The following is a 26,366-nucleotide window of genomic DNA, read 5'->3' on the forward strand; positions in this document are numbered from 1 at the left end:
CTCCACACCACGTGCTAGTCCTCTTTGCAGCCAAAAAAAAAAAAATAATAAAAAAAAAAGGGGGGTTTGTGAAGTGTGAGAAAAAAAATTCTCAAAGTTCTGCTTCTTGCTTTCGAAGCCCAGATGCTCCCAGCTCTTCAGGGGTCACAGTATCAGGAAGAATCAGCTGCCCAGTGCAAGGGCTGTATCAATTCCCTGTGGGGTGCAGAAGACACGTCTTCCTGGGAAAACTCAAAAGCACAAAACCCTCTTTGGACAAGAGGGTGACATTTAAGTACCCAGCAAATCCCTCCCCAGCCAATGAGGCTTGGTGGGGAGGGGGGGGTGATGGGCTCCTGCCAGGCATTAAGGGTTCAGGGTTAAAATAGAAAAGAGGTAAAATGGGGAAGTCTTGCAGATTACAGGCCCAGCAGGAGATTAGGAGGGTGGAATTTTCTCCTTGATGATCTAATCTCTTAATCCACTTCATTTATCATTGGGGGGGGCTCATGAAAAATAAATTTTACACCAAAATCAGACTAAGAAGAAAGAGAGAAAACCACTCAGAATTCTCTGTGCTCTTATTGTCTTTTTGGTTTCCCTTCAGCTTGGTCTGCCAGAGGATTCCAGACAGGGCTCTAGAGCCTGAAATTCAGGGAGGGGGAAGTGCCACGTGAGCTCCTAGAAGAGATGCTTCTGAGGGTAAATTTGGTGTGCTGAGACAAATATAGAAACATAACTGCTTTAAATGGTAAAGCTTTAAGTGCTTTCATTGCAAGCACCGGGAAGTTGAAGGTGCCTCTCCTCCCATCTGCAGAGTCCCAGTGTTCAGCCTCCCTGGTCCTGATAGTTGGGTGTTTTCTCCTCAGAATTGCCCCACACTCTGCTCACCCCAGGAGTGTGTCCTGGTTGGTGCATTACCACAACTTGGCTGACAGCAGTGGAGTTAAATGCAGCTCCAATTTTCATTTTTGGGATGAATTACCACGAAAAATTCTCCTTGTAAATATGAGCAAACCTGGTGTTGTTTTCACTCTGACACACAGCACTCGGAGAAGGATGGAGGGGGATAAAATACATCCTCGGAATGCAGCATGAGCCAACTCCTCCACCAGCAGCCGAAGGGATGTGACTGCTGGGTCTCTGCCCACAGGGGCTTCATCCCATAGGACACATTTTTATATCTAAGACTTATCAAATGACTGAAAGAGCCCGACTCTTGCGTGTTTCAGAGGTCAATATTGCGTACGCGCGGAAGCAAATTCGGAATAACTCTGCTAAAACAAGCCACGTTACACAAGAGTGAAAGAGTTATGAAAAGGGAATTAGGCTGGGATAATTGGATGTGCTAATCCTGGACTCACCACCAGGCCCCCCAGGGTGCAAGGTGAACCTGGGCTCTGACCCAACACCACGGGGACAGCTGGAATAGCCCTGGAGCACAGAGAGGGGCTGTAGTAGTGAGGTTTTTGTTAATAGTGGGAATGTTGTGTGTCAAAAGTGGATACAGGCTCACCAGTCACTGAGAACACCACTTTGCCTGGGTCTAGGAAAGCCGAGTGAAAGAACATGGCCTTTCAGAGAAGGAGCAGAATTTGGACTCGGACAGGGGAGCTGGTGAAATGAGAAGCTGGCTTCAGGCTGAGAGGGTTGGGGGCTCTTCAGCCTGGAGAAGAGAAGGTTGTGTGGAGGCAGAGCAGCCTTCCAGTATCTGAAGGGGCTACAAGGAAGCTGTAGTGACAGGATGAGGAGGAATGGGTTCAAACTGAAAGAGGGGAAATTTATGTCAGATATTAGGAAGAAATTCTTCCCTGTGAAGGTGGGGAGGCCCTGGCACAGGTTGCCCGGAGAAGCTGTAGCTGCCCCATCCCTGGAAGTGTCCAAGACCAGGCTGGACAGGGCTTGGAGCCACCTGGTCTAGTGGAAGGTGTCCCTGCACATGTCAGGGAATGGAACTAGGTGAGCTTTAAGTTCCCTTCCAGCCCAAACCATTCTGTGACTCTGTGAAACCTTCCCAGGTTTTGCAGCCTGTGCTGGGGCCAGGCTGGTGCAGACGAGCTTGGCTGGGTGGCCGCTCACTCAGTGCCCTGTGCTGCTGACACCCAGTGCCTCTGCACGAGCAGCTGCCAATAAACGACAGGACAAGTTGGACCGGGTTTTCAGAGCAAAATCCACGCTGCATATTTTTCTGGGGAGCAGCGACACAACCTCAGCACCCACCCCTTGGCTCACATGTTTGCTGCTGGTCCTAATTCAGACACCGACGGAAAACTGAAGCCACACCAGTTGCTGGTTGCGCTGTTTGGGCTTTATTGCTTGGGCTTGCCTGGTCCTGACTAGAGCTTTTTGCTACGGAAGGGTCTCCATTTGAAAACGTCGGCGCTTTCCAGGTCGGTTTTTATCCTGCCGTGGCTCGTGTCCTCTCGGAACTGGTAGCCACAGTAGGGCCTCTGCACGGTGTAGAAGGGGCAGTAGGAGTTGGAGCAAGTTCTTCGGTAGAAGACAAAGTTGAAGGAGCTGAGGGGACGTCCCCCGGTGTGGACAACGACGGGAACGAAGCGATTGGCCAAAGGCTGGTCCTTCTGCTGGGGTTCTTCAGGGGGCTTGTTTTTTGGGGGGGGCTGTGCGCTGGAGAGCCCCTGCTTTGCTTTGGCCTTCTCCATTCCCTTGGGTCTCGTGTGGTCTTTGCCGGGGGTTTCTGCTGTGTCAGCCACCTGTGGCTGAGCCCTGGAGGTTCCTGCTTATCCTCTGGGGCAGCTGCAGCTCTGCAGAAACATCATCCCTGTGGAGCAAAAGAGCCAGACAAAGGCATTAAAGTGTTGCCCCCATGCTTTGCCATCCTCATCAGTGCTTAAGGCCCCCAGTGCAAGAGCTGTGTGCTGGTGGCCAAAACCGGCAAGTTAAACAAACAAGGAGGGCTTTTTACATGACAGGGTAAACGATGAGAAGTATTTACATTTCTTTAGCTAAAAATCTAAAGTGGTGCTGCAGAAAGAGAAAGGGAGTTTAAAAATCCCGTGATGTTCTGGAAATACAAAAGTGAATTACTGGAAATAAAACAAATGCTGAGGGGATGCACATGGTGAGACAGGAAGGACTTGATTCTCTTGACTCGCATTTCAGCTGGTTATTTGCAGCTGTGAAGAGTAAATATAAGGTGCTACCCAGTTTCTGATGTTCCTGCCACGGAAAACAAGGCATGGAAATGGTTCAACACAATCTGACCCACGAGGTAATGGGACACAGCAGTGATGACAGAGACCTGACACTGTCCTTCAGAGCCTGAGCATCAGCTCAGCAGCTCCAGGGGCCTCTGAGGGACCTCCCACCACCCCGTGCCTCGCCCCACTGGGTGAACTGCTCTTGCTGAACCTTTAAGTGGGTTATCGCCCCCAAAAAAACCCATGAAGGCACAGCATGAGGGACAAGGACAGCAGAGACACCCTGTTTGGCCCAGGCATTTGTAAGAACCCTTTGCAGAGGAGGGGATTGTGGATGAGCCCCAAGACACACATGGGGCTGACTTGTGACCCACGGCTGCTCCAAGGCTGTGCTTGGTTGCCGAGGTATTTGTGCTGCTGTTACCTAAGCATGACTCAGTTGTCTTGTTTTCATTGACGACACCTCTGTGCGAATGGAAACTGCCTCTTCCCTCAGCAATTAGCCACTTTACTCCTGGCTGTTCTAAATAAACACTCTGCTTTCTGCTTATTTTTAACCTCGTAAAGAGGTTTCGTAGTTTCCGTGACGTACTCGGTGCTCTATTTCTGTTCCCTGGCTCCTAAACCAATTAGCAGGGGAATGCCCTCAACTCTGCAAATTGTTTAGGAATCTCCTTCCCAGGGGAATCACCAGATCCCTACAGGTTCACCACCTCTTCTTGCTGTTCATTTCTCCAAGGTCATTCATTTCTCCAGCACCTGCAAGGCTGGAGCTCAGGACAAGGGTTATTTCAGCAGTTGTTGCCACAAGGAAACCTCAGTCCTTTTACCTCCCAGGGGAGAAAATAATGGGATTTTTAACTCCTGAAGAGCAGATTTTGTACCACCGCAGTCACTTCAGTGTGGTTTGTGTATCCCTGCTCTGAACACACTTAGATTTGTTCAGAAATGATTATATTCACACACATGCAGGCTGATAGCTCGTGGACATTCTCTCTTCGGAAGAGACAAGTACACACACGACTGGTGCTGCTGCTGCTGCACCCACCCATTGGGGAGCACTAATGTCATTAATCCCGTGTGTTTGGGGCGTGGAGGGGAGGCTGTAGCTACCTTGACAACCCAATTGCTAAGTCATGTAGATGCCTTCAAGATGTGCAAGCCTTGCTGGGCGATAGAGACCTGACAGTCATTTCCAGTGACGGGCAGATACCGAGCCTGGGAGTGCTGAGCTTTGGGCTTTGCTCTTGTGGTGCCCTGGAAGCTCCTACTTATCCTCTGGGTCACCTGAAGCTTTGCAGAAACATCCTCCCTGCCCTGTGTGAATGGACCTGCTTACGTGATCACTGCCTCGGAGGGGAAGCACCAGTTTAATGCCCACAGCATTATTTATGGCACTGCCTGAATGAAGAGCCCCACGTAATCCTGTTGCACCCACTCGTACATTTAATCCCTCCCCAACTGTCTGTTGGCTGTCAAAGAAGATCCCGCAGGAGGGGTCACAGGTTGGTTCAGCAACCAAGGGAGCTGGGAGGGCTCGGCCGTGCGGGTGAAGCATTCCCTGGGCAGCTGCCGGAGCCCTGCCTGGATGCCAGCGCTGCCTGTGTCCCCTCTTGTCCCCCTGGAGACTTCCAAGGAGCCACCCCAGGACTATGACGTGAGGTTTGCTCTGAGCTCTCAGCCCCACGGGGGCAAAGCCGTCTGACGGCAGCAGCGGGATTTGCGCAGCGGGGAGGGGATGATTCACCACACTGACATCACCGGGACCTTTCCACCCTGGTCACCCTCAGGGCAAGGACCTTCCAGACCCCTGCCCTCAGGATGGGGATGTGGTGAGAGGGTGTCTCTCCTGCCCAGCTCTAAGCCTGGAGCACCCACCTGTGAGGTTCTCTGCCTGGTGGGCACCTCGGAATGTGGGGCTGTGGGGCGTGGAGGCAGCACCCACAGGGTGGGCAGTGCTGGTTGTCAGGGCTGTCAGGGCCATTGTGACCACGGGGGCCATTGTGACCACAGGGCTGTCACCAGGGTGGTGGGTGTCACAGGGGTGCCCAGGCTGAGCAGGGCTGCTCGGGCAGAGGATGCAGAGGAGGGGCTCAGCCATGGGGATTAGGATTTACACCCAGTGGGAACCCCCCAGTCAGAGCACAGGATGCTCTGCCAGCCCTGCCACCCTCACTGAAACGTGGCCTTGGCAGTATTGACCCCTGCCCCCACTGACAGAAGTCGGTTCTCTTTCCACAGGTGCAGTTTGCTGCTCTGCAGCTACACATGAGAGTTTCCCTTCCCATCCCTCCTGCCCTCCCTCCCTCCCTCCCTCCCTCCCTCCTCCAGGTCCCTCTGGAGCTGCACGAGCTGCACAATCCCTTCTCCCCCCTGTGAGCGTGGTGGGGTACAATCCACATCTGCAGGGTGCAGCTCCTCACCCTCGATGCAAAAGCAGATTGTTCTGGGGTGTTTACCCGTGCTAGGATCAAAGGCAGCCTCACACCACGGCGTGTTACATCAGAGCAGGGCTCACATGGCTATCTCTACGCTATAAAATCTGCTGGAGATCTTCCAAGTGCTTTCCTGAGCTTCGTGCCCAAGCCCAGCCCACCCGTCCCTTTAGCTGTGTGGCCTCAATCACTGCACTGAGTGGCAGTTGTCCCTCCTTAAAAATACAACCAAACTGGGCAACTTTCCCATGTCTCTGGAGTCTGCACTTCACAGAAGTCCCCCTGCCCAGCAGCACACCCAGCACGCCCTTCATGCTGGTCCAGGGCTCTTTTCTGGACTTCTGAGGGGAGGTCTGTGCTCTTCTGGGAGGTGGAAGGCAAAGAGCAACCACCTTTCATCTGGAACAAATAAATGGGAGTGTGCACACGAACCCTGGCAGAATTGTTTAGCAGCTGGTGTTCACTGGGATAATAAATTCACCTCAAAACACACATCCCTTCATGTTGGGAGGGTGATTTTTTTTTTTCCCTGCGCTTACCACCCAGGGTGAGGCAAAGGCATCGTTGGTGGGGTGGCACGGGCAGGGCTCTGGCATCCCCCCAGCCCTGGGGCTCAGGAACACCTCGCAGCAGTGTCAGGGAGCTGAATCACGCCTTGCTGCTCCCACAGAGCATCTCTGCAGCCCCTTTGAAGTCTCGTTGGTCTAATGAGATTTTGTGGGACACCTTTGTGCACGAGCCGAGGAGTTTTCATTCCACGGAATTTTATTGGCTTCACTTGTTAAAACAGTTCCTCTTCTCCTTCCCCTTTTCCATGACTGTGTCTGTATATCCTGTTTGATTTGTTCAGCTGAGGACTGTGGATATCAGTGAGCACTTATGTCCTGCCTACCCGGCAGAGATATCACGTCCTTTGTCCTTCCAGCAGCGAGTGGGTCCTTCATTTCACCTGATTCCTGCTTTTGGGACCAGTGAATTCTCTTTAAATGCCAAAGTTTGGATTCAAGGACCTCAGAGGTCTTTTCCAACCTAATTGATTCTGTGACTCTCTTTGGAGCTCAGTTCCCTCAAGGAGCTGGTTCCAGCACTGCTGTTTCCCAGTTTCCATCCTACCACCCCTCTTCCCCGCAGGCAGGGCTATCCCTTTTCCTGCCATCCTGGCTCAGAAAGGTCCCTGTGGTGTGTCCCAGGGCAGGGAGCCGGGGCAGATGTTAGAGGAGTGTTTCCCTGCCCTGTCTCACACAGAGAGCAGTTAAGATAACTGTCACAAAGGGTGCGAGCCCCGCTAATTGCAGGCCTGCTGCTCGGCACAAAGCCACCCCTTCGGCGTCATCTGCCGCTCCTCCAGCAGATTTTGGGAGCAGCAGTGGGAGCCTGGAGCAGGCTGACCCTTCCCAGCCAGGAGAATCTGCCTGACCCCCTGGGTGGAGCTGAACATCTGCAGCCTGGGTTGAAATTCTCTGGAAAATCCCTTAAATTGTTGTAGCCTCTCTACCACAACCACAGCATCGAATTCCAACACTTTAACTCTCCTTTTCCTTCTCCATTTGCCATTCACGTTAATTCACTTGATTGAGGTGCTGCCTGGCAATTTGTGCCAGGATTTTCCTATTAGAATATCATAACAGTGCTCATTTTTCACACTTCGCAGGGGATTTGTCACCCTAATTTGTACTTTAAGGCAAAAAAAGAGATGCTTTTCACAAGAAAAGTGTAATTTTGAAGCGAGTAAATAAATTACATTTATCACTGAAAAAAAAGGAAATCTATATCATCATTTTGACTCTGAATTTGGTGGAAATAGATACAAGAAAAGACTACCTGAGCCTGAAGCTGGAAACTGTGTTTCAGAGTTAATGTTTTGACAGCTATTTTGGGTTTAAAGTTCTCCAGAACCCTCTGCATTTGTTAGTAGCCAGTGTTACTCATTAACTCTCGATTTTTGCTTGCATGACACAAAAAATCATTTCCAGCAGTGCTGGAAATTTGCTTTTGTGCCTGAAACAAGAGATGACTTGGGGGTCAAGTCCCATTGCCTTGAAGCTTTTGCATCAAAACCACCCCAAACCCCAAGAGCACTCAGGTCACACAGGGTGTTCCTGGGGCTGGACGGTCCCCCAGAAGCCAGGAGGGATGAGCAGAGGGGCTCTGGAAAGCTTCCTAAACACTCAGCTCCCTAGAAACTCAGCACTAACTTGCTCACTGGCATACCCAGGGCAGAGGGAAAGGATTACCTGGCAGCTTTCCCTGACTCTGATGATAATTCCATTTACTTCTGACACCTGCAGATCTCAGACAGGGACTCCAGGTCCAGTGCACTGCACATAGGGGGGTGTGGAAAGGCTTTGGGGGAGACCCCAGCCCGTGGGACAGGTCTCAGCTGCAGGTGAATAGGCAGAGAAACACAGGAGAGAGTGAGAGAAAGGTCAAACCCCTCCAGAGTTAGGACTGAGGGAACGGCTGGAGCTGTGTCAGGGAGGGTTAGGTTGGATCTCAGGAAAAAATCCTCCCCCCAGAGGCTGGTTGGGCACTGAACAGGCTCCCCAGGGCAGTGGGCACAGCACCAAGGCTGCCAGAGCTCCAGGAGTGTTTGGACAAAGCTCTCAAGGGACAGGGTGGGATTTTGGGGTGTCCTGTGCAGGGCCAGGAGCTGGACTGGGTGATCCTTGTGTGTCCCTTCCAACTCAGGACATTTTATGATTCTGTTATTCCTTTCCCTGCTGCCTGACGCAAACACATGGGTAAATGAGCATTTACTACAGCCAAGGTCCTTTTCCTTGGGGATTAAATTTCTGGTTTCCTACAGGATGTGTCCCCAGGAACATGGCTCTCAGGCACACGGTGGGATTTTGGGGCTGTCCTGTGCAGGCGCAGGATCTGGACTTCGACGATCCTCGCGCGTTCCTTCCAGCTCAGGTTATTCCGTGATTCTCAAACCCAACCGCTCCGCGTGTGACCGATCGGAAAACACTCCAGGGGCACCTGGCGAGGGCGGGTCCGTGGGTGGGACCATCCCCGCCCCTCCCGCCACCGCCGCGGCCCCGCTCCCGTCCCGTCCCGTCCCGGCTCGGCGCGGGGATGCCCGGCTGGGAGCGCCCGGCTCGCCCAGGATGAAGAAGCACCATCACCACTCGGTGCAGGGCACCTTCAGCCGCCTCTTCGGGAAGCGCCACTCCAGCCCCACCGCCACGTCCCTCTTCGCCACCAACCCGCCCTGGATCTTCACGCAGGAGGTGACCTCGGACAGCGCGGGTGGCACCGGTCAGTGTCCCCAAACCCCCCGGGGCCACGGGTGGTGCGGACCGGGAACAGCTGGGAAAAGGGGTGGGATGGGGACAGGGAGCGGAGGGGGCTCATCCAGCGCCCATTTGGGAAGCTCCGCGGCGCGCTCGGTGGGACCGGGATGCGCAAGAGAGGAGGGTCCGCTCCGGCGGGCTCGCTGCTCTCCGGGAAGTTAAACTCGACTAAAACAGGCTGCCAAGTCGTTGTGAGTCTATTTGGTGCCTTCCCCGCCGCTCTTTCCCACGCCATGTTTGATCCGCGCCTTCCCAGGTTTTAGTTATTTACTCATAAACCTGTTTCTCGCAGCGCTGGGGGAGCTGAGGGTTGCATATTCCTCGGGATTTATTTGTGTTTCTTTGTGGTTTTAATTGCAATACGGTGCCCTGGAGGCTCATGTAGGAGGGAGCCAAATTAATAGTAATGGAGCCAGGTAGATAGAAGATAGCAGTTTGTGGATGGAGTTTGGTGGCTGTAAGAGCCCAACAAAGTCTTCCAAGATTGAAAAAAAAAAAAAGTGGAAGCGCTGCCTGCTGAGCTGTGCAGGGTGAAGTATTGTCTGTGAAAGCAACTGCAAGGTGGTTACACCCCAAAGGCCAAGCTGTTGAAACCAAGATAAAATGAAAATGTGACAGGGAGTTTCGTGCAACTCTGCGAGGCAGGAGGAAAATTGCTGATTTCTAACTGTCGTAAATCTGAGGAGGATTCAAGCTTCTCTCTGATGTGGTTTGGATTTAAAAAAAAAAAAAAAAAAAAAAAAAAAAAAAAAAAAAAAAAAAAAAAAAAAAAAAAGAAAAAAAAAAAAGAAGAAAGTTGCTGTGTCTGCTTATTACAAGCCTGATTTCCGTGGCTGCAGTTCTGCAGTGGCAGTACAAAAGCATTCCGTTCAGGTGTGGGTCGGATTGCAAAGGAAAAGCCGGGAGTGCTGAAATCTGAGCCTGAATAGGAGCTGTTGAATCAATCCCGAGCATCCTCTTGGCGTTTCTGCCCTTAGTTTAGTTTGTGGAGGGTGGTGTGACACCCCAAAGCTGGGTGACCACATCGGGAGTGGTGTGGGTTGGTGTGAGGAATGCTGAGCTCACAGCTCAGTCCAAGGGGCAGGTTTTATTGCACCTGGGTATCCACAGCTCCACAGTCCTAGCCAAGGGAAGCCCCATCCCTGGCCCTGTTTCTGGAATATTTCCTGCATATCTTCACGCCACCACCGTCAGTGCTGCTGCCAAGAGGAGTCCACGGCTCCTGCTAATCCCCACCTTAGTTTCTCATACAAAGTAAACACAAGTTGAGCAATGTGGAATGGGTGTAGGTTTGCATGTCCCTGACTCAGAGATTCCTGAATATAGTGACTGATGCCACCTCCTCCTTCTCCTCCTCCTCGCTGGGAGCTGTGGATACCCCGGTGCCAAACCTGCTGCACCTACTCCAGGTGATGCAACCCCCGAGTAGGAAGAGGTTCCATTACATGCTTTGCAAATTGTTTATTGAATTTCCCATGGCTGAGCAGACACAAATGTCTCCAGGACAGGCTGAATGGCAAAAAGTGGCCGGAGCAGGGCCAGTCATTTGAGGGCAGCCGCTTCCGACAGCCTCCCAGGCTGCGTTTCCTGATCCCTCCTTCCAGGAAATGAGGCTGGCAGAGCACAGGTCTTACTGGTGACAGGCTCTCAGCAGGCAGGTCCTGTTTATCTAGCAAAGAAAACACAACTACAAGCGCTTCATTTTACTTTAATTAAAAGCATTCAGGTTTGAGAGATGCTTAGTAATCTAGGATCAAAGCCCTTGTGATCTTTAATCCAGTTTCTCACTGAGTTTACCCAGTGACTTGTCTAATGTAAAACTCTCGTCGTTTCAAGTCTCGGAACTGTTCTATCACTGCTCCACAAAGCTGTCTGAGTCCAGACTCTCGCGGTGCATCGGCCTTAATTCTTGCTACTTACTCACTGAATGTGGGGTCACCCATAAAATTAATCATCACGGAATCACAGGGTGGTTTGGGTTGGAAGGGACCTTAAAGCTCATCCAGTGCCACCCCCTGCCACGGGCAGGGACACCTTCCACCAGCCCAGGTTGCTCCAAGCCCTGTCCAACCTGGCCTTGGACACTTCTTGTTAAATTGCTGGGTTCTCTGCCCTGCTTGGGCCCCTCCCAGGCCAAGAAGTGTTAAACTCTTGGGAGAACCACACCGACTGAAGTGCAGGCTGATTAGTAGTTTGAAAGCTGTTGTAAAAGAACCCCTTGGATAAGGGAGAGGAAGTTGTGACTGGCTGTGAGGACAGTGGTGGCACAGTGGACACTCCTGGGTGTATCCCAGCCTAACTTGTGGTGCAGCAAAAGGAAAAGCTTACGTGCTCGCTGGGCCCGGTGGCACGTTCCAAGGTTGTGTGGAATTCATCTGCCTCCAAACCTGTAAGTTCACAGCAGAGGCTGTGCTTGCTCATGCCCAGCCCCTGGTGTGGTCAGGTTCTTCATTCCAGGTGTTCATGCAAGTGCTTTCCTTCCGTGGGATGCACACAGAAGCAGCCTTTGCCCCCCTCTTTTTTTTTTTTTTTCCCACTAGACTTGGTGCAAAGCTGTTTCCTTGGGAGCTTCCTCCTGGTTGTCTGCCCATGCCAGGAGGGCAGAGCCTTGGTGACAGGCTCAGCCCTGTGCCATGGCAGTCTGGGATGGGGTGGGGGCCCCAGTCACTTGACAGAAACTCTTTCTGTACCTGCCTTTTGGGGTGGAGGGGGAGGTTGGTTGTTTCCTCCTTCTCCTACACCTCCCTTCTTCCCTCTTCACTATCAGAATCTGCTGGGAGGGAACGCTCCTGCAGAGTTTTCTCTCCAATCACAGCCATTTTGTTCCTTTCCCCCTCCTTCCTCAAACCCTCATATTTTCTTTAATGTCTGTCTCCTTGGCTACGAGTTATTTGTGTATCTCTCCTTCCAGCCAAGGTGGGGTTTACGTGCTTCAGTATTTCTGCCTGTTAATTCATGCTGTTAATCAGACACAAAGAACGTAATTAAATCAATTTTATGAGCTTTATTCACTGTCAGAAAATAAACCAGGCCCAGAAAGGCGTGGTTCAAGGTGAAAGCACAGGGCTGGGAACCAGGAGTACCCGATGGCTTCTCCTGCTTGTAACACTGGGGATCTTGAACTTTGAGTAGTATTTTGAGGGAAGTCATTTGGAGCATTGCCCTGTAAGGCAGGATGGGGTGTGGAAGTCTGTCAAGCACAGTCTGGCCCCCAGTTGCCAACGGCATCAGGATTAGAAACAAATTGCTCCAGCAGCATCCCTGGGGATGCAGCTGCAACCTCCTGGGGAAGCTCTTGCGTGTCCCATTCCCATCACTGTGGTGCAGGAAGGGGTTTCCCTCTGCTCATCCTGGTCCTGCCTGGCACGAGCCAGGGCAGCCAGTGCCCAGGACACCTCTGCTGTCCCTCTCCACTGTCTGAGTGACAGGGCTGAGAGAAGCTCCTGTAATTAGTTCTGTGCCTCGATGCAAGCACTGCCCACAGAGCGGAGTGAGGAAGGGCAGCAGCTCTCCCTCCTTCTGTTCGGCTCTCCTGCCTCCCTCTGTTCTGCCTCCCTCCTCAATTCCAGCTGCTGATGGATCAGCCAGGGGTGGATCCTGGTTCTGAGCTGGTTTGTGTCACCTCTGTGCACACCTGCCCTGCTCTCCTGGGGGTTGGATCCTCCCAGCACTGCAAAGAGATGATCCAGTTGCTCCTGAAGCATTTTCCTTCCCTAAATGTAATCTGGGAGGGGGGTGAGTTGAGTGCTTGTGCTAACTTCTGACCCCTCCTGGGGTAGATTTAAGTTAGCTGCCACTAGAAATCAGCCCTTCAGAATAGATTTTGACACCTGGACTCGCTCGGTTCCATCATCTGGAGCTCTGAGAAGGCTCTCTGTGCCGTGCAGGTGTGTGACAGGGTCGTCAGGGCCTGTCCTGCACATCTGGGACCTTTCTCCCTCTGTCTTTAACTCACCCCCCAAAAACCACCCAGGTTCTGCTCAGGATCTGGTGGGTTTTGCACGTTCCTGGGAGCTGACGCAGCAAATTCTCCACAGCGCCATTTAAAATTCAGTGCTGCCCAGCGTTGCTTTCCCTGTTTCCCAACCCAGAGCTGGCTGCTAACAGTCCTCTCTTCCCCTCAGGTGATGTGATCGAGGTGTATTACGGTGACAATCGCTTTGGGACAGTGACAGACTCTGGCACAGCAACGCTCAAACCTCGTCCCCGGGTCCGGCCGCTGCTGACTTTCCTACCCCTGGTGAGTATCCATTGCAACACCGTGGTGTAACTGGTGCCCAGAACCAGCTGGGCTGGCTGCTGCTCTCGTCCTCTACCCCAGGGGAGAGAATAAATGAAAAGCAAAACCACTCTGTAATAACAGTGGGGAGGAGGGATTAAGAGGTGATGTGAGTTCAAGGCTTCGTGTTGGACACAGGCGAGGTACTCGGGGGAGAGGCGTGAGCATCATCAGACTTGCATTTTCAATTAAAAACAAAGAATTGCTGAGCATGTAGATGATAGATCAGGCTTGCACTGCAGTTTATCCAACCACTGCTGGCAGTATCTCTCCTGGGATCAGGCAGGAGGCAGCAGTAGCAGAGCTGTGTCCTGTTGCAGCAGAGGAACAAGGAGGTGATGCTGCAGGTGTGCAAGGGGTGGGAGGGGGATTTTTTCGATCTCTGTGTGAACAAACCCATTCCCTGAAGAGGTCCCAGTGCTCCAGCAGCAGCTGGATGCAGGGCCTGGAGCAGCAAGAGGCCAGCACAGCCAGACCAGAGGGCCTGGGGGTGGCTTTAACTGCAGAAATCACACTTGCTTGTGGCTGGCTTTGAGGTTCCACTGCTGTGTGTGCTGAGCAAGCTCTCCTCCCCCGTGCACCACACCTTTCCAGAGATCTTATTCCCTAAAGAGCACAGTGAGGAGCAGGATTCACAGAATCATGGAATGGTTTGGGCTGGAAGGAACCTTAAAGCTCATCTCTTTCTCTGAGAGCAAGGGATGGTTTTCCCTGGGCATCCCTGTCCTTCAGAGCAGCCATCACCTTGAGCAGAAAATAGGCTGGGCTGATGATACAGTTAGGTGTTCATGGGGTTGTGGTGGTTTTCTCTGAAGGATGAAGCAGGAGGGGAGTTTATTTACCTATTTGAAAGCATAATTGGGCAGCTATGGGGTTACAATGGGGTTGTTCCCTCTGTGATGCCCCGTAAAAGATCCCAGCAGGTGAAAAATCTCACGTGGGATCCAGGACAACTGTAGGACTGGTGCCTGAAAAACTCCTCTCCAGCAGCACAGGTTTGGGGAGGTGGGGGGGGGTGACCATATCAGCAGGGTTTTAGGGTGCAGCTGGCCTCTTGCATCTTTTTAGAGCTTTGAAATGCTTTGCTAGTAGAAGTGCATGTGGTAGAGGAATTAACAGCAGGAATGCCCCTGGGATAAATCCTGAGGGCTGTCACCCAAGCCCTGGTGCCCACAGAGGCACAGCCAGCCCTGGGGCTCTTTTGCCCTTGTGAGGGTCCCCCACAAACCTGAGCTTCTCTTCTGACAGTGCCAGGTTTGGCCGGAGAAATGAGCAGGAATAAGGGACCTTTTTAAGGACGAGCCTTTGCCGGGTGTTTGCGCTACTTTGACGAGGCTTGATGATGATTTGATCTGGCACAGACGCTTCTGCTGCCACCTACATACCTGCACTGGGCTGTTCTGCAGCTCCTGCCTTAACCCTTTCCTCCCAGCCACCCTCTGAGGAGCAGCTCAGTGAGTCAGGAGGATGAACACACCTTGCCCTGCAGCTCCCTGTGCCTCTGCACCTGGCAGCTCTTCCCACATGGAGCACTTTCCTTCCCTGTGGATCACCTGGCCTTTGGCCGTCCCAGGGCAGGGATTGCAGGAGGATGGGGGGGGGGTCCCACCATGTCCCCCTGTCCCCCTGGTTCCCCCAGCACTGCAGGTGCAGGCGGGGCTTTGGCATCCTGGGGGAATAAATTCCTTCAGCTAACCACCAAACTTCCCTGGCTCAGAAACAAGGAGATCATTTGTGGAGGAATCCTCGGCCTCTCTGAGACCCCAGGGGGCTCAGCTGTTGTATTTTGGGGTGGTCTTTGTAACAGGTCAATTAATGGGTGGGAAGAGTCTCTCCTGAGAGAGCAGGGACTCCTTCACTGGGGACATCTAACTTTGTTCCAAGCATGAAAAGTGATTCCTGGTGGTTCCAGTGAAAGCTTCCCCCCCCCCCCCCCCAACGCAGGATCCTCAGCGTGCACAGATCTGATCCAGGTACCACGAACTGGAAATGCAGGTTCCTGGCACAGCACCCTGAGCCTGCTCTGAATCAGCTGGAGGTTTGCAGGGCTGGCCACACCCCGAGCAAACACAAGGGAACAATCTTCCCAGTCATCCCCAGCGTACTGGGGATGCTTTCCATTTCAGAGGCCAGCTCATGACGTGGGGATGGGTGGTTTTTCGGAGAGATGCTGAGCATGGGCAGCTGCATCAGAAGTTTTTTGGTGTGAAACAGGCTTGCCCAGTTTGAAATGACATGTGCAAAATTACCCCTCATTTATGGAGTGCAGACTGTTTCCTCCAGCTTTGCATAGCTCTCTTCCGACTGTCAGTCCCTTTCCACTCCTCTCCAAACATGGGATGCATATTCTGCTTTTAATTCAGTGCTCAGACATCTTTGTTTCCCTGTAAATGAGCGGGTATCCTCGGTGTGCTCTGGCAGCAAGGAATTTCCATAGCAAATGGGACCTGCTGGGGTTTTTTTCTTTGTAGTTTTTGATATCTCATTACTCTGGACAGTGTCATTATTGGCTCTTGAAATACCTATGTTGGCCTTGGCCTTCCCTCTGGCTTTCAGTTGAAGTCAAGGATTTTTCTTTTACCTTGTCCTGTATCTTCAGGAACAGTAGAGACATCTCAGATTTTATATATATATATATTTATATAAATATATATATATTTATATAAATATATATAATATAAATTAAAAGATATATATAAAGATAGATATGTATATTTATATAAATATATATATTTATATAAATATATATATAATATAAATAAAGATATATATATAAAGATAGATATATAGATATTAAAGATAACAAGGCCCACCTAGCCTGGTGTTTTGCCACTAATAGATCTGTCCTGATGCCCGTAGCAAACCTTGGCTTCACCATCAGCAAAATGTTCTCTGATCCATCCTGCAATCCCCAGGAATGTGAATTCCCACTCACTCACTCCTGGCTCATCAGTAACTGCCTCGTTCCCTGTGTGGTTATAGAGGATCTTTGGTCCTCTGCAGGGTGATGGATGTAGCAAGTGAAGTATTTGTATTTTATTATTGTTTTGTCCAAAGCTGGAGCATTCCAGGGCTCTTTTCAGGAGCCCGGGCTGCTGCTGTTAAATCAGCCCTGCCCATCAGGCACCTCCTGAGCTCCCCAGCCAGGGCTGTGTGAAACCTTAACGTGCTGTCTGAGCCCGGATGGGGCTGGATGAATAAACCCCACTTGACCTTCGCTCAAGGAGACTTTGGAATCCCCTGGCAGCCTGATGTGAAAATGGCGATAGTGGCAGTGAAAGGCAAAGGGCAGGGGCTCAATCATTATCCAGGTTTTTGTGTGCAGGAAACCACTCAGGGAGAGGTGCAGGCTGATGACAGGATAATGTTTCCTTTGTCAAGGGCTGTTAACAGTGCAAACAGCTGCCTGGGGTGAGCAGGAGTGCAGCAGGGTGGACCTGGAGCCTGGGAATGGGACGGGATGTCCCCGACCACTGCCTGAGGCGGCTGCGAGTTTCTGCTGCTCCCAGAGCGTCATTTCATGGAATCAGAGAATATCCTGAGCTGGAAGAGCCCAACAGGGATCACTGAGTCCAGCTCCTGACCCTGCATGGGACACCCCAACATTTCAGTATGTGCTTGAGAGCGATGTCCAAACCCTCCTGGAGCTCTGGCAGCCTTGGGGCTGTGCCCACTGCCCTGGGGAGCCTGTGCAGTGCCAACCACCCTCTGGGGGAAGAACCTTTCCCTGAGATCCAACCTGAGCCTGCCCTGACACAGCTTCAGCCGTTCCCTGGGTCCTGTCACTGCTCACCCAGAGCAGAGATTCCTCACCCCTCATGAGGAAGCTGCAGCATCCAGTGAGTCTCGCCTTCAGTCTCCTCTTCTCCAGCTGAACAGACCAAGTTCCCTCAGCTGCTCCTCATATGGCCCCTCCAGACCCTGCACCGTCTTTGTGTCCCTCCTTTGGACACTCTAATGGTTTTATATCTTTGTGGCACCCAGAACTGTCCCTAGGACTCGGTCTCTCCCAGTGCTGTTCTGTGACAGTCCAGCCCCTGCCTCACTCATGTCTGTGCCTGACTCAGCTCCAGTTTGGGTTGGCACTTGGGAGCATTTGTGTACCTTCCTGAGCCACTCCAGACCCCTCAGAGCAGTCCCAGCAGCGAGTCACTGGGGGAAGGAGAGGCTTTCTGCTCCTGGCAGATGTGTGAGGTGGAGCCCTGATCAGGACTCCAGGTGAGTCAACCTGTGGAGGATCCCTCACGCTGGGTGGCTCTAATTACCCAAAGTGTCCTCACTGGAGGCATCCCCACAGATGTGTGGGCTGCTCAATTGCACAGTCCTGTACCAGCTAAAGGCACTGCTGAGTTTTCAGCATGAATGTGAAGGGAGTAATTGAGAGTGGAACACAAACCACACAAGTAGCAGTTTTCCCCAGGGTGTTCAGATATGCTGGTGCCAGTCTCCCAAAAAGCTGAAGGTCTGTCTGTGACTCCAGCATGATGTGTGTGTGTGTGTGTGTGTGTGACTGTGGTGTGAGCTGGCAGTGCTTGCTGGAGAGCAAGACCCACAAAACCCATGGGAGCTGTTCAGTGTGCTTGGAACACGGGTGGTGAGAAGCCAGTGCTGCTGCTGAGGTGGGATGTGAAATAGCCACGCTCCTCTCCAGCCCCTCTGCACTGACCACAGGGAAACTGTGGCCAAAGCTCGTGCAGCCTTCATCACTTGACTCACTCTGTCAACAGCAGCTTCCACAGGGACCTCCATGTCTTGGGAAGATCCATCAGACCCCTGTTTGCGTGGATAAATAACCATCTGCTTGTCAGCCCTTCTCTCTGATACCCTGGGTGTAAAACTAACAGCTCTGGTTTTTTAACTCTTACAGAATGCCCAGGAATCCCATGGGGTGGCTGTGCCAACGCCTTCAGTGCCAGAAGACTTTGAGGAAAAGGCAGCTCTTGGTAAGGGATATTCTCTGCAGAGTCCTGGCCAGCACAGAGTGCTCAGCAGGGCTGAGCCCTCAGGGCAGGAAGTGTGTGTGTGTATGGAGCTCTGGAGCAGACAGTCTGCTCGTGAGAGTTCCATGCCAAAATACAGCCTACTATGAATTATTTTTTGAAGCCATTGAAAATGAATTAATTTCTAAGGGGTGAGTGACTTTAGACAAGCTGAGCAAGAGGCTGGCTCTCTGGGGGGACCACTGGCCGTGGCGGTGCTGGTGGAGAAGGTGCTCACACCGCTGTGCTCTCGCTCTTGTTTTTCTAGGCTCTGGCTCCCAGATCAATGGCAACTACCGAATGTACAGCTCCGTGGGGGACCTGCGCCCACAGGCTCTGGAGGGGGATGACCTGGATGAGGACATCCCTCCTCCACCCTCAGTACCCCCACCGCCCCCTCCAACAGCACCGGCGCCTGTGCCACCCCCTCCAGCCTCGCCGGTCCCTCCACCACCCGAAGTGCTGCCTCCACCGCCGCCTCCGCCACCCGAGGTGGTGCCACCACCTCCTGCCGTGGCACCTCCACCACCTCCAGCCTCTGCCCTGTCCTCCCCCAGCACACCAGCTCCTCCAGACTTCATCCCCCCAGCCCCACCAGGTGCCTCGCTGCTCGTCCAGGACCCGGCGCCCTTCCCCTCCGGCATCTCCAAGTGGAAGTCCGAGACGGTGCTGAACACGAGGCAGGCGGATGCCGAGGGGCCTGTCCGCCCTGCTGAGCCCGGCGTGCCCGCTGCCCCCAGCCCCAAGGAGAGCCTGCAGCCCAAGCACTGCCCCGAGCCCCACCTCACCTTCCCCAGGTCCTTCAAGGTGCCCCCGCCGGCCCCGGCCCGCTCCTCCTCCATCCCCGTGCAGGAGAACCAGCCTGCCCGGCAGGAGCCCTTCCCCAGGCAGCCTCACAGCCGGCCCCCTCTCCCACCCTGCTTCACCATCAGACCCGCGGCCAAGGCTCGTGGCGGGGGAGAAGCTGAGCAAAGGAAACCCGTCACCAAGCCAGCTGTGCTGACACCCCCACCCCTGAGCCCCAAGCCGGGCTCAGGGCTCAGCCAAGCCGGCCGCCGGTCCCCTGTGCCTGAGGTGGAGAAGATTCCCCAGCAGAAAACAGCTGAGAGAGACTCTCCTCCAAAACCTGAGCCTCTCACTGCCAACGACCTGGATCTGCCCCCTCCGGACTACCCGAGCTGCGAGGATGACTGGAAGGACGCCAACAACCTGAACCAGCTGCGGCATGAGCTGTCGGCCCTGCTGCGCTCCCCGCGCAGGGAGGAGAGGCCCGTGGAGAAGCCGGCAGCTTCCCAGCCCATGGACAGCAGGACCAGCCGTGCTGGCAGTAGGGAACCTGCTCTCAGTGAGCCCCAACCTGCTGGGAAGGACACAGGGTTATCCAAGGGAGGGGACAGTGAGAAGAAAGAGGTGCCCAGCAGCCCCCCCAGCACCAACGGGGGCTCTCCCAGCACAACGGTCACCGCTCTGGAGAGCAGCCCTGCCACGCACACCCGCAGCGTGATGACGATCAGGAACGAGCTGGAGGCCGTGCTGTCCCTGAAGAAAGAGGGGAAACCTGCCCCAGGGCTTGGGGGCCAGAAGCAGGGCACTGAAAATGGCATCAGCACCCCACACGTGAGGAAGAGCCCCCCTGACCTGAGGAAGGGCCCCCTCGAAGCAGGTGACTTGGTGCTGCCAAAGCCGGTCCCAAGCCCGCTTCCAGCACCGGTGGTTGCTGTGGAGAAGGATGAGACAGATCATGAGGACCATCCCGCTCCTACCACTGGCAAGGCCACAGAGGACTTGACCCCTGCTCCTGGGTCCCTCAACAGCAGCCTGAGCCCCCTGGATCCACCTCAGGGACCAGCGAAGGAGCCCCCTGCTCCTGCCTCCCCCTCGCCCCCCGTCTCCCCTGCACAGAGCCCAGCACCACAGCCCAGCACGGCCGTGTTCCAGTACAAAGTGCACCGGGCTGGGGCCAGCTCGGCCGAGCCTCCCTCTGCCCCAGGCTCAGCTGAACCTCCCGGCCCTGGCAGCTCAGCCAGGAGCCCCCCGGGCACCTCTGGAGCGGGCCAGGAGGAGGTGCTGATCCACCCAGTGACAGGGGAGCGGGTGGAGCGGGGGTCCCCCATGGCCCTGCTCCTGGCAGCCCGGCAGCGCGCCCAGCGGGGCCGCCAGGGCGGGGACGTGGGGTCTGCGCTGCGGGCGAAGCCACCCCTGAAACTCAGCAGTGCCTCGTCGGACACCACCTCCACCAACTTCTTCCGCCACGAGTCCAAGCCCTACTCCTTCACCGTGGTGCCCCGGCCGGCGGCAGCGGGGTCTGGATGGAGCAAACCTCCCTCCTTCTCCAGCTCCTCGGACCAGGGCCGGGATGTGCGGGCGGTGGGCGAGGCGCAGCCCCCCGGCCTGCCTGGGCACCGACGAGCCGCTGCCTCCAGCCTGCTCCGGGGCCTGCTGGACTCGGGGCAGCCAAACCAGCCCATCCCATCGCGCCACGCCGTGCCCAGGGAGGAGGAGAACGGGGAGACGGCGCTGGACTACGGGATCATCCCCCCACCCCCCGAGTTCAGCAACGAGGCGGACGAGGGTGCCCTTCCGAGCCGGGAGGAGAGCCGCAAGTGCCCCAGCTTCCCCGACTGCAGCCGGGGCACGGAGGAGCCGCGCTATTTCAGGTGGCCCGGCTACGGGGGCCGCTACGGGGTCAACCACGAGGCGCCAGCCCCGCTGCCCTCGGAGAAGAGCCGGAGGAACGGCGACTTGATGCCCCAGTTCCCGGATTACAGCAGCTCCAGCGGCTACTCCGGCCACGGCCCGAACCCCCGCCCGCTGATCAAGAAGCGCCTGTACGTGTCCGAGCCCGACAGCTCCTACCCACGGGCGGCCGCAGCCCCCCGGGCCACGGGCACCCTCTCCTCCTACGGCCCCGGGGGGTTCAGCTCCGTGGGTGGGGAGGGGTCCCGCCGCCTGGGCCCTGCCCTCAGGAACGGCCCCACGGGGGTGCAGGGCAGGCGGCCCTCCGTGGATGCTGCTGGGAAGGCCGTGGTGTACGGGAACGCCGGGGCCGACACCAAGTACAAGGGGCAGAACGGGGATTTCTCGCCCGCCAGCGTGCTGGCAGCCAGCAGGTACGTGTGTGCCCCCTCAGCTGACCCTTCCCTGTCCTTGGTGTCCCAGAGCCATGACTGTCCATGGCTCCTCTCTGGTCCCAGCTGTGCCCTTGCTCCCAGATGGTCCCAGTGGGTGCCCATCTGCCCCTCCTCCCCACATCACTGAGTGGAGACACGAAGCCACAGAAGTCACCCTGCTCCCCTAGAACAAGAATAAAACACATTATTGCAATACCAACTAAAACCAACTAAAACCAAAGGGTTTCCTTGGCTTTCAGTCACTTTCTCTCTGTTTTCCCTGCAGACCTGCCCACGGCAGCCCCCAGTACGGCGGACCCACCAACACCTTCACCGTCAGGCCCGGGACACGCCAGCCCATCTCCTACGCCTACCAGAGCAGCCACCGGTAGGCTCGTCCCCAGGGCTGCTTTGCCACCTGCACCCGGCTGGGAAGGGAGGACGAGGTGCCTGGCATGGTCCTTTCCTTCTCCACGGGCCCCAGGGACGGTCCCGACCCAGCCAGCAAACGAGCTGCTTGAAACTGCTGCTGGAGAAGGTGGGGGGTGACCCTGGGACTCGGGACTTTTATCTCAAAAGACTGTCACGGAGAGTAAGTTACTGCGGACAGGCCGCTGCCTTGTTACGTGAGCAAACGTGGTTTGCCTTTTTCCCCACTGTCCCCCTTGGATCGTTTTCAGAATTGCAGCCTGATAGGTCGTCTAAGAAAGCCATAGAGCGTCCTCAGTTCTCTTTGAAGAGCATCACCACTGGAAAATTGGTTTGGGATTGGGGTTTTTTTGAGTTGGTTTAACTCCCAATGTGCCTGGGAGTAGGGAATAGGGAGAAACCAACTGGGAGATGTGCCTAAAGAAGCAAGCCAATGTATAGCTCAGAGTAGGGGGATTAAAATAAGAGTGGGAGGCCAATAGGATAGAGAGTTCAGGATGTCCAGATCCTGACCTCTCCTGTCCCCACCTCCTCCAACAGCCTGGAGCAAATCAATCATGCTGATGCCTTACAACAGCTCCTGGCTGTCAGTGCCTGTCCTCCTCTTCCCCCAGGGAGCAGCTTTGGGAGCAGGGGCCTTGCTTTGCTGTGCCTTTTGATCGCTGGAAATGTCTCTGTTGGTAGTTATTCCTCGTGGAAGGAGGCTGTGAGGCCTGGATGGGCGACTCTAAAGCAGTTTGGAGGCTTGGGATGTGGAGCAATCCCTCTTTTCTTTTTTCAGCTGGTGGGTGCCAGCGACTTGCTGAGGTGTTGTGCTGGTGGAACCTCCATGTAACCTCCACCACAGCGTCCTTATAAACTGCTCTGCTGAGACTTGGCTTTAGTTTGCCTGCTTTGGGGACTAAGCAACCTGATTTCAGTGTGACTGCAGGGTAGTTGCAGTGCCATCCCTGAGGGAGCTGGCTCCCGCTGCTTCCAGAGGTGCTGGATGTGCCTGTCCCTGCTTCCTGCTGGTGCCTCTGAAGGAGCTGCTGGTGGCTGTGCAGCGGGTGGGAGACACAAGAAGCCTTAAAAAGGGTATTTTTTACTCCAGAGCGAGCAGTGCAGTCTCACAATAGCTGACCAAAGCAGCTTTGAACAGCCAGCTTCCTGAAACTAGAAATAAAAAAAAACTCTTCCTGGTAGGTAAACTTGCTGAAAATCACTGTAAGATAACTGTAAAAACTTGTAGAGAATGTTTTCTAATCACTGACAAACTAAAAGCACTTTGAGACATTAGTCTATTTTTATGGAAAGCACTTTCTATTTTCAATGCTATAAATTAGTTCCACTCCAGCTTATCCTGCCTGGCACACACACCTGTACATGTGCCTGTAAGCAGATTTTGCTCTACAACTCAACTTGCATTCAGTGATAAATATTCCTTCATGGTGGAATTCTCAAAAGTTACCTTGATATTCATGTCATGCCATTGGCATTCTGTTTATTTCCAGTTTTACCCAGTAATTTAACAGCCCTCTCAGATACTGCAGCAGCTTCAAAGTATTCTGAACTTTGCTTTGCTGTGAATAAAATGAAAATGCAAATACCATAATCAGTCTAATAGCTAATTCAAAGGGCATTTTTATGCCAGTAAGTCGCAGTGACTTGGAAGATTTCCAACGCTCACTGCAGCCAATATTGAAATAACTGCCTTTAAATGTCTGGGTGTTGGTTTAAAAAGAAAAAAATGTTTATGGAGAAAAGTGACTGTGGAGTAACTATGTGGATGTTGAAGTGTGCCAAGTGGAATAACCCCCACCCCAAAAACATGGAAGTTTCTCCATGCAAAAGGAGCATCTTGAGGATTCTTACGGATCTGTGGAAGTAAAGCTGAGGTCCCGCTTGAGTGGCTTCATGTTTTAGTACTGGATGAAGTTTCACCAGTTTAAAGAAAACAAATTTCTCTGATAATATTGCAACTTAATTGTTTGGGTTTTTTTTCTTCCTGATAACTTATTATTTTGAAAACAGTATAACTGCAACTTAGTTCTCAAAAGCAGTTTGAAGTTTCAAGGCTTGTTGGGAGATTTTGGCCTCCAAGATTGATTTCGCCCACTAAAGGTCTGAGGAAGTGTGGGGTGTGTGCACTTTTCCACCTCATAAATTCTCAATTTGAGCATATCCTGAAGTTTTTAGGGCAAAATGTGACACTCCAGTGGTGGCACCTGCTTTGAGTGTCACATTTACTATTTCAACCCAAGACACGCAATTCAGATGGAGTTGTTAGATGATGTCAGAGCGTGGAGTGTCTCATTTCTAGCAGACATATTTGTATAAATTAACTGTTAGAAGCATGATAATGTAAACCAGCCTTATAAAACAGCCATTATTCACTCAAGAACACCCATTCTGGGAATGCACCGTGGACTGAGCTGTCACTAACTCAGGCTGGACTCTGCTCCCAGTTGTAAAACTGGTTAGCACACATGTTTTAAGCAGTGGAACTCTCCTGTTCTTCAGACACTTTGGGCTATCCCTGCTTCTTCTGAATGCATTCAGCACATTCTAGTGTTTCAGTAACCAGCAAGACATTTGTGTGTGACAAAGGAGCCACTGTCAGAGCCCTTGGCAGCCACAGCGCTTGGGGACAAAGGGGAATCTCTGGAGAAGAGCGAGGACTGCAGGGATGGGGAAGAGCTCCCCCTTCCTGGGGCGGGTGACTTTGTCAGGTACGTGGATAAACTGTGCTTTGGTTTCTGTCCCTGCTCCTCCCCAGCTGGTTCCCCTGGGTAAATTTAGCAATAGGAGATGAAGAAACGAAATTAAGGGGTAGTAATGGAGCAAAGCTGCCTCACAGCAGCGCTGAGAGCAACCCTGAAGCCTGGCAGTGGAATTACTCTCACTTCCACCCTCTCTGATGCAGTTCTGTCATTCGAGTCATGATACCACTGAAATTATCCCCTGCAGCTGCCTCTTCCCCAAAAGTACCTGCTAATGGAGTATGACAGAGCTTTAGTTGTAAAGTGTTGAACAAAGTCTCTTATTTATGAGTGCCACTGAACACCAACCTTCTTGCATTAAATATTTCTGGACGTATTATTTTATCACATGTGTGGTCTGACTTTTTTTTTTTTGTTTAAGTGGTGTGTGTGCTGCTAAGATTGAGATCTTTGCATGGCTGATTAAAAAGACAGAAAAACAGCAACAGTTTGAATTCCAGCTTAGCCAGGGCTTGGTCCCATTTCTGCTGAGCAGCTGATAGAAACCCTGTGGCCATTCAGTGTTTTTAGAAGCCCAATCAAGGCATGAATGGGCAGCTAAGCCCCAAGAGCCCTGTCACTCACATCCAGCTGGTTGGGCAGGCTGGCAGAGAGAGGAGCTTGTGCTGCTTCTATAAATAGTTCTTGGGTTTGAGCTTCTCATTAGGAACGAAACTCACATACTTGTAACAAGTCCCAACTGGAATGCTGTGCCCAAAATTGAAAGCACGGTGAGCAACGCAAGCAGCAACAGAAAGGCTCGTCTGCTCAGAGTGTGGCTTCTTCTCTCCACTCCTCAAAATTAAAGTTATTTGCATTCTCCTCTCTTTCATCCAGCCCTGGCTGCAGAGCCAGGCTCCCCATGAAGGGTGCAATGTGTACACTGAAGCTTTTACTTTGAGCCACAACGTATTTACACGAGCATCCCCAAACCTGGCAGGTGGGGAGTGCAGGGACAGCTGAGCAAACCACAAACCCCAGAGAATTCCCCCTAATTCCTCTGCAGAAAGCTGCAAAGTCTACAGGGATTGATGTGGGATTGCTGGTGTTTGTGCCACGCTGCCTACGTGTCCTTGTGACTGTTTCCTCCAGCCTTGCTCGCAGTTGTACAATCATCAGCTCCAAGCCAGGCTGCACAACGTGAGGGACTCTTGAACTGTTGCTCTTCTCTGCTTTTCTCATGATGATAGTGAAAAAAACCCAAATGTAAGTGGTAAAAAAACCAAAAGGAGATACTCTTTAATGCAACGTGCAGAGTTAGGGAGGTGGTGCCTCGCCCCTTGTCAAGGGCAGCTGCTGCCCTCCTGTGGCACAACAAACATCTGCCAGCTGCTAAAAAGCATTTACAATCCTTTAGTCTTTCCTTCTAAAACCAGAATTAATATATCAGTAATGACCTGCTGTCCATATAGGCTTCACCGTCCACCATGGTTCTTTTTTGCTGTGTTTTGCTCATGTGTGGCAACATGAGGGACTGAATGTTTGACATTTAAACTTTTCTTTTTTTAGCTGTGCACAGTGGAAACCCAAGGTAGAGTTTTGGGATGAAAAGCTTCCTGAAAAGCAGCAGGACACAGAGCCTGCCTTGAACTAGTGCTGAAGAACTGTAGTACCCTGGCATTAAACAGGAATACAATGATCATTTATTCAAGAACAGTTTTAATATCAGGGACTGAAACCACAACTTCAACAGTGAGAATACTCTCAGCTGGCTCTTCAGTGCTACAGAACTGGCCCGGTGAAACTTGAAACCCAGTTACAAATGAAAACTATGATTTATTTAAAAACCACCTTCCAAGACAACTTTTTCAGAACCAGCACAAGTCCTGTTTCAGTACAGCATCAGAGGTCCCTGACAGGGAACTTTGTGGTTCCAAGGGTATTCTTTGAGGAAACGTGTCAGTTTTTATCATCATTTACCTTTTCCTTGTCATACACTGCTCTAGAACAGGAGGTT

The 26,366-nt window shown here is 52.9% G+C and overlaps 1 protein-coding gene across 1 annotated transcript; it reads left to right on the forward strand.

Moving 5' to 3' along the window:
* The first annotated feature begins 8,640 nt into the window (after nucleotides 1-8,640).
* CUNH6orf132 (chromosome unknown C6orf132 homolog) lies at nucleotides 8,641-21,952 on the forward strand. Its single transcript, XM_027895215.1, has 5 exons — nucleotides 8,641-8,836; nucleotides 12,996-13,111; nucleotides 18,018-18,093; nucleotides 18,398-21,239; nucleotides 21,526-21,952. The coding sequence occupies exons 1-5, from the start codon at nucleotides 8,686-8,688 to the stop codon at nucleotides 21,629-21,631; spliced, it is 3,291 nt and encodes a 1,096-aa protein (XP_027751016.1). The 5' UTR covers nucleotides 8,641-8,685; the 3' UTR covers nucleotides 21,632-21,952.
* Nucleotides 21,953-26,366: the final 4,414 nt, after the last annotated feature.

The sequence above is a fragment of the Empidonax traillii genome, unplaced genomic scaffold, assembly GCF_003031625.1.
Source record: "Empidonax traillii isolate 1590-97213 ecotype Southwest subspecies unplaced genomic scaffold, ASM303162v1 scaffold451:size1465578, whole genome shotgun sequence".
Lineage (NCBI taxonomy): Eukaryota > Metazoa > Chordata > Aves > Passeriformes > Tyrannidae > Empidonax > Empidonax traillii.

What these genes read in the sequence shown, in the direction of transcription:
- CUNH6orf132 (XM_027895215.1), top strand. Translation starts at nt 8,686, where the DNA reads ATGAAGAAGCACCATCACCACTCGGTGCAGGGCACCTTCAGCCGCCTC. An exon ending in GGACAGCGCGGGTGGCACCG is followed by an intron (nt 8,837 to 12,995) that starts GTCAGTGTCCCC and finishes TCTTCCCCTCAG; the next exon opens with GTGATGTGATCGAGGTGTAT. An exon ending in TGCTGACTTTCCTACCCCTG is followed by an intron (nt 13,112 to 18,017) that starts GTGAGTATCCAT and finishes TAACTCTTACAG; the next exon opens with AATGCCCAGGAATCCCATGG.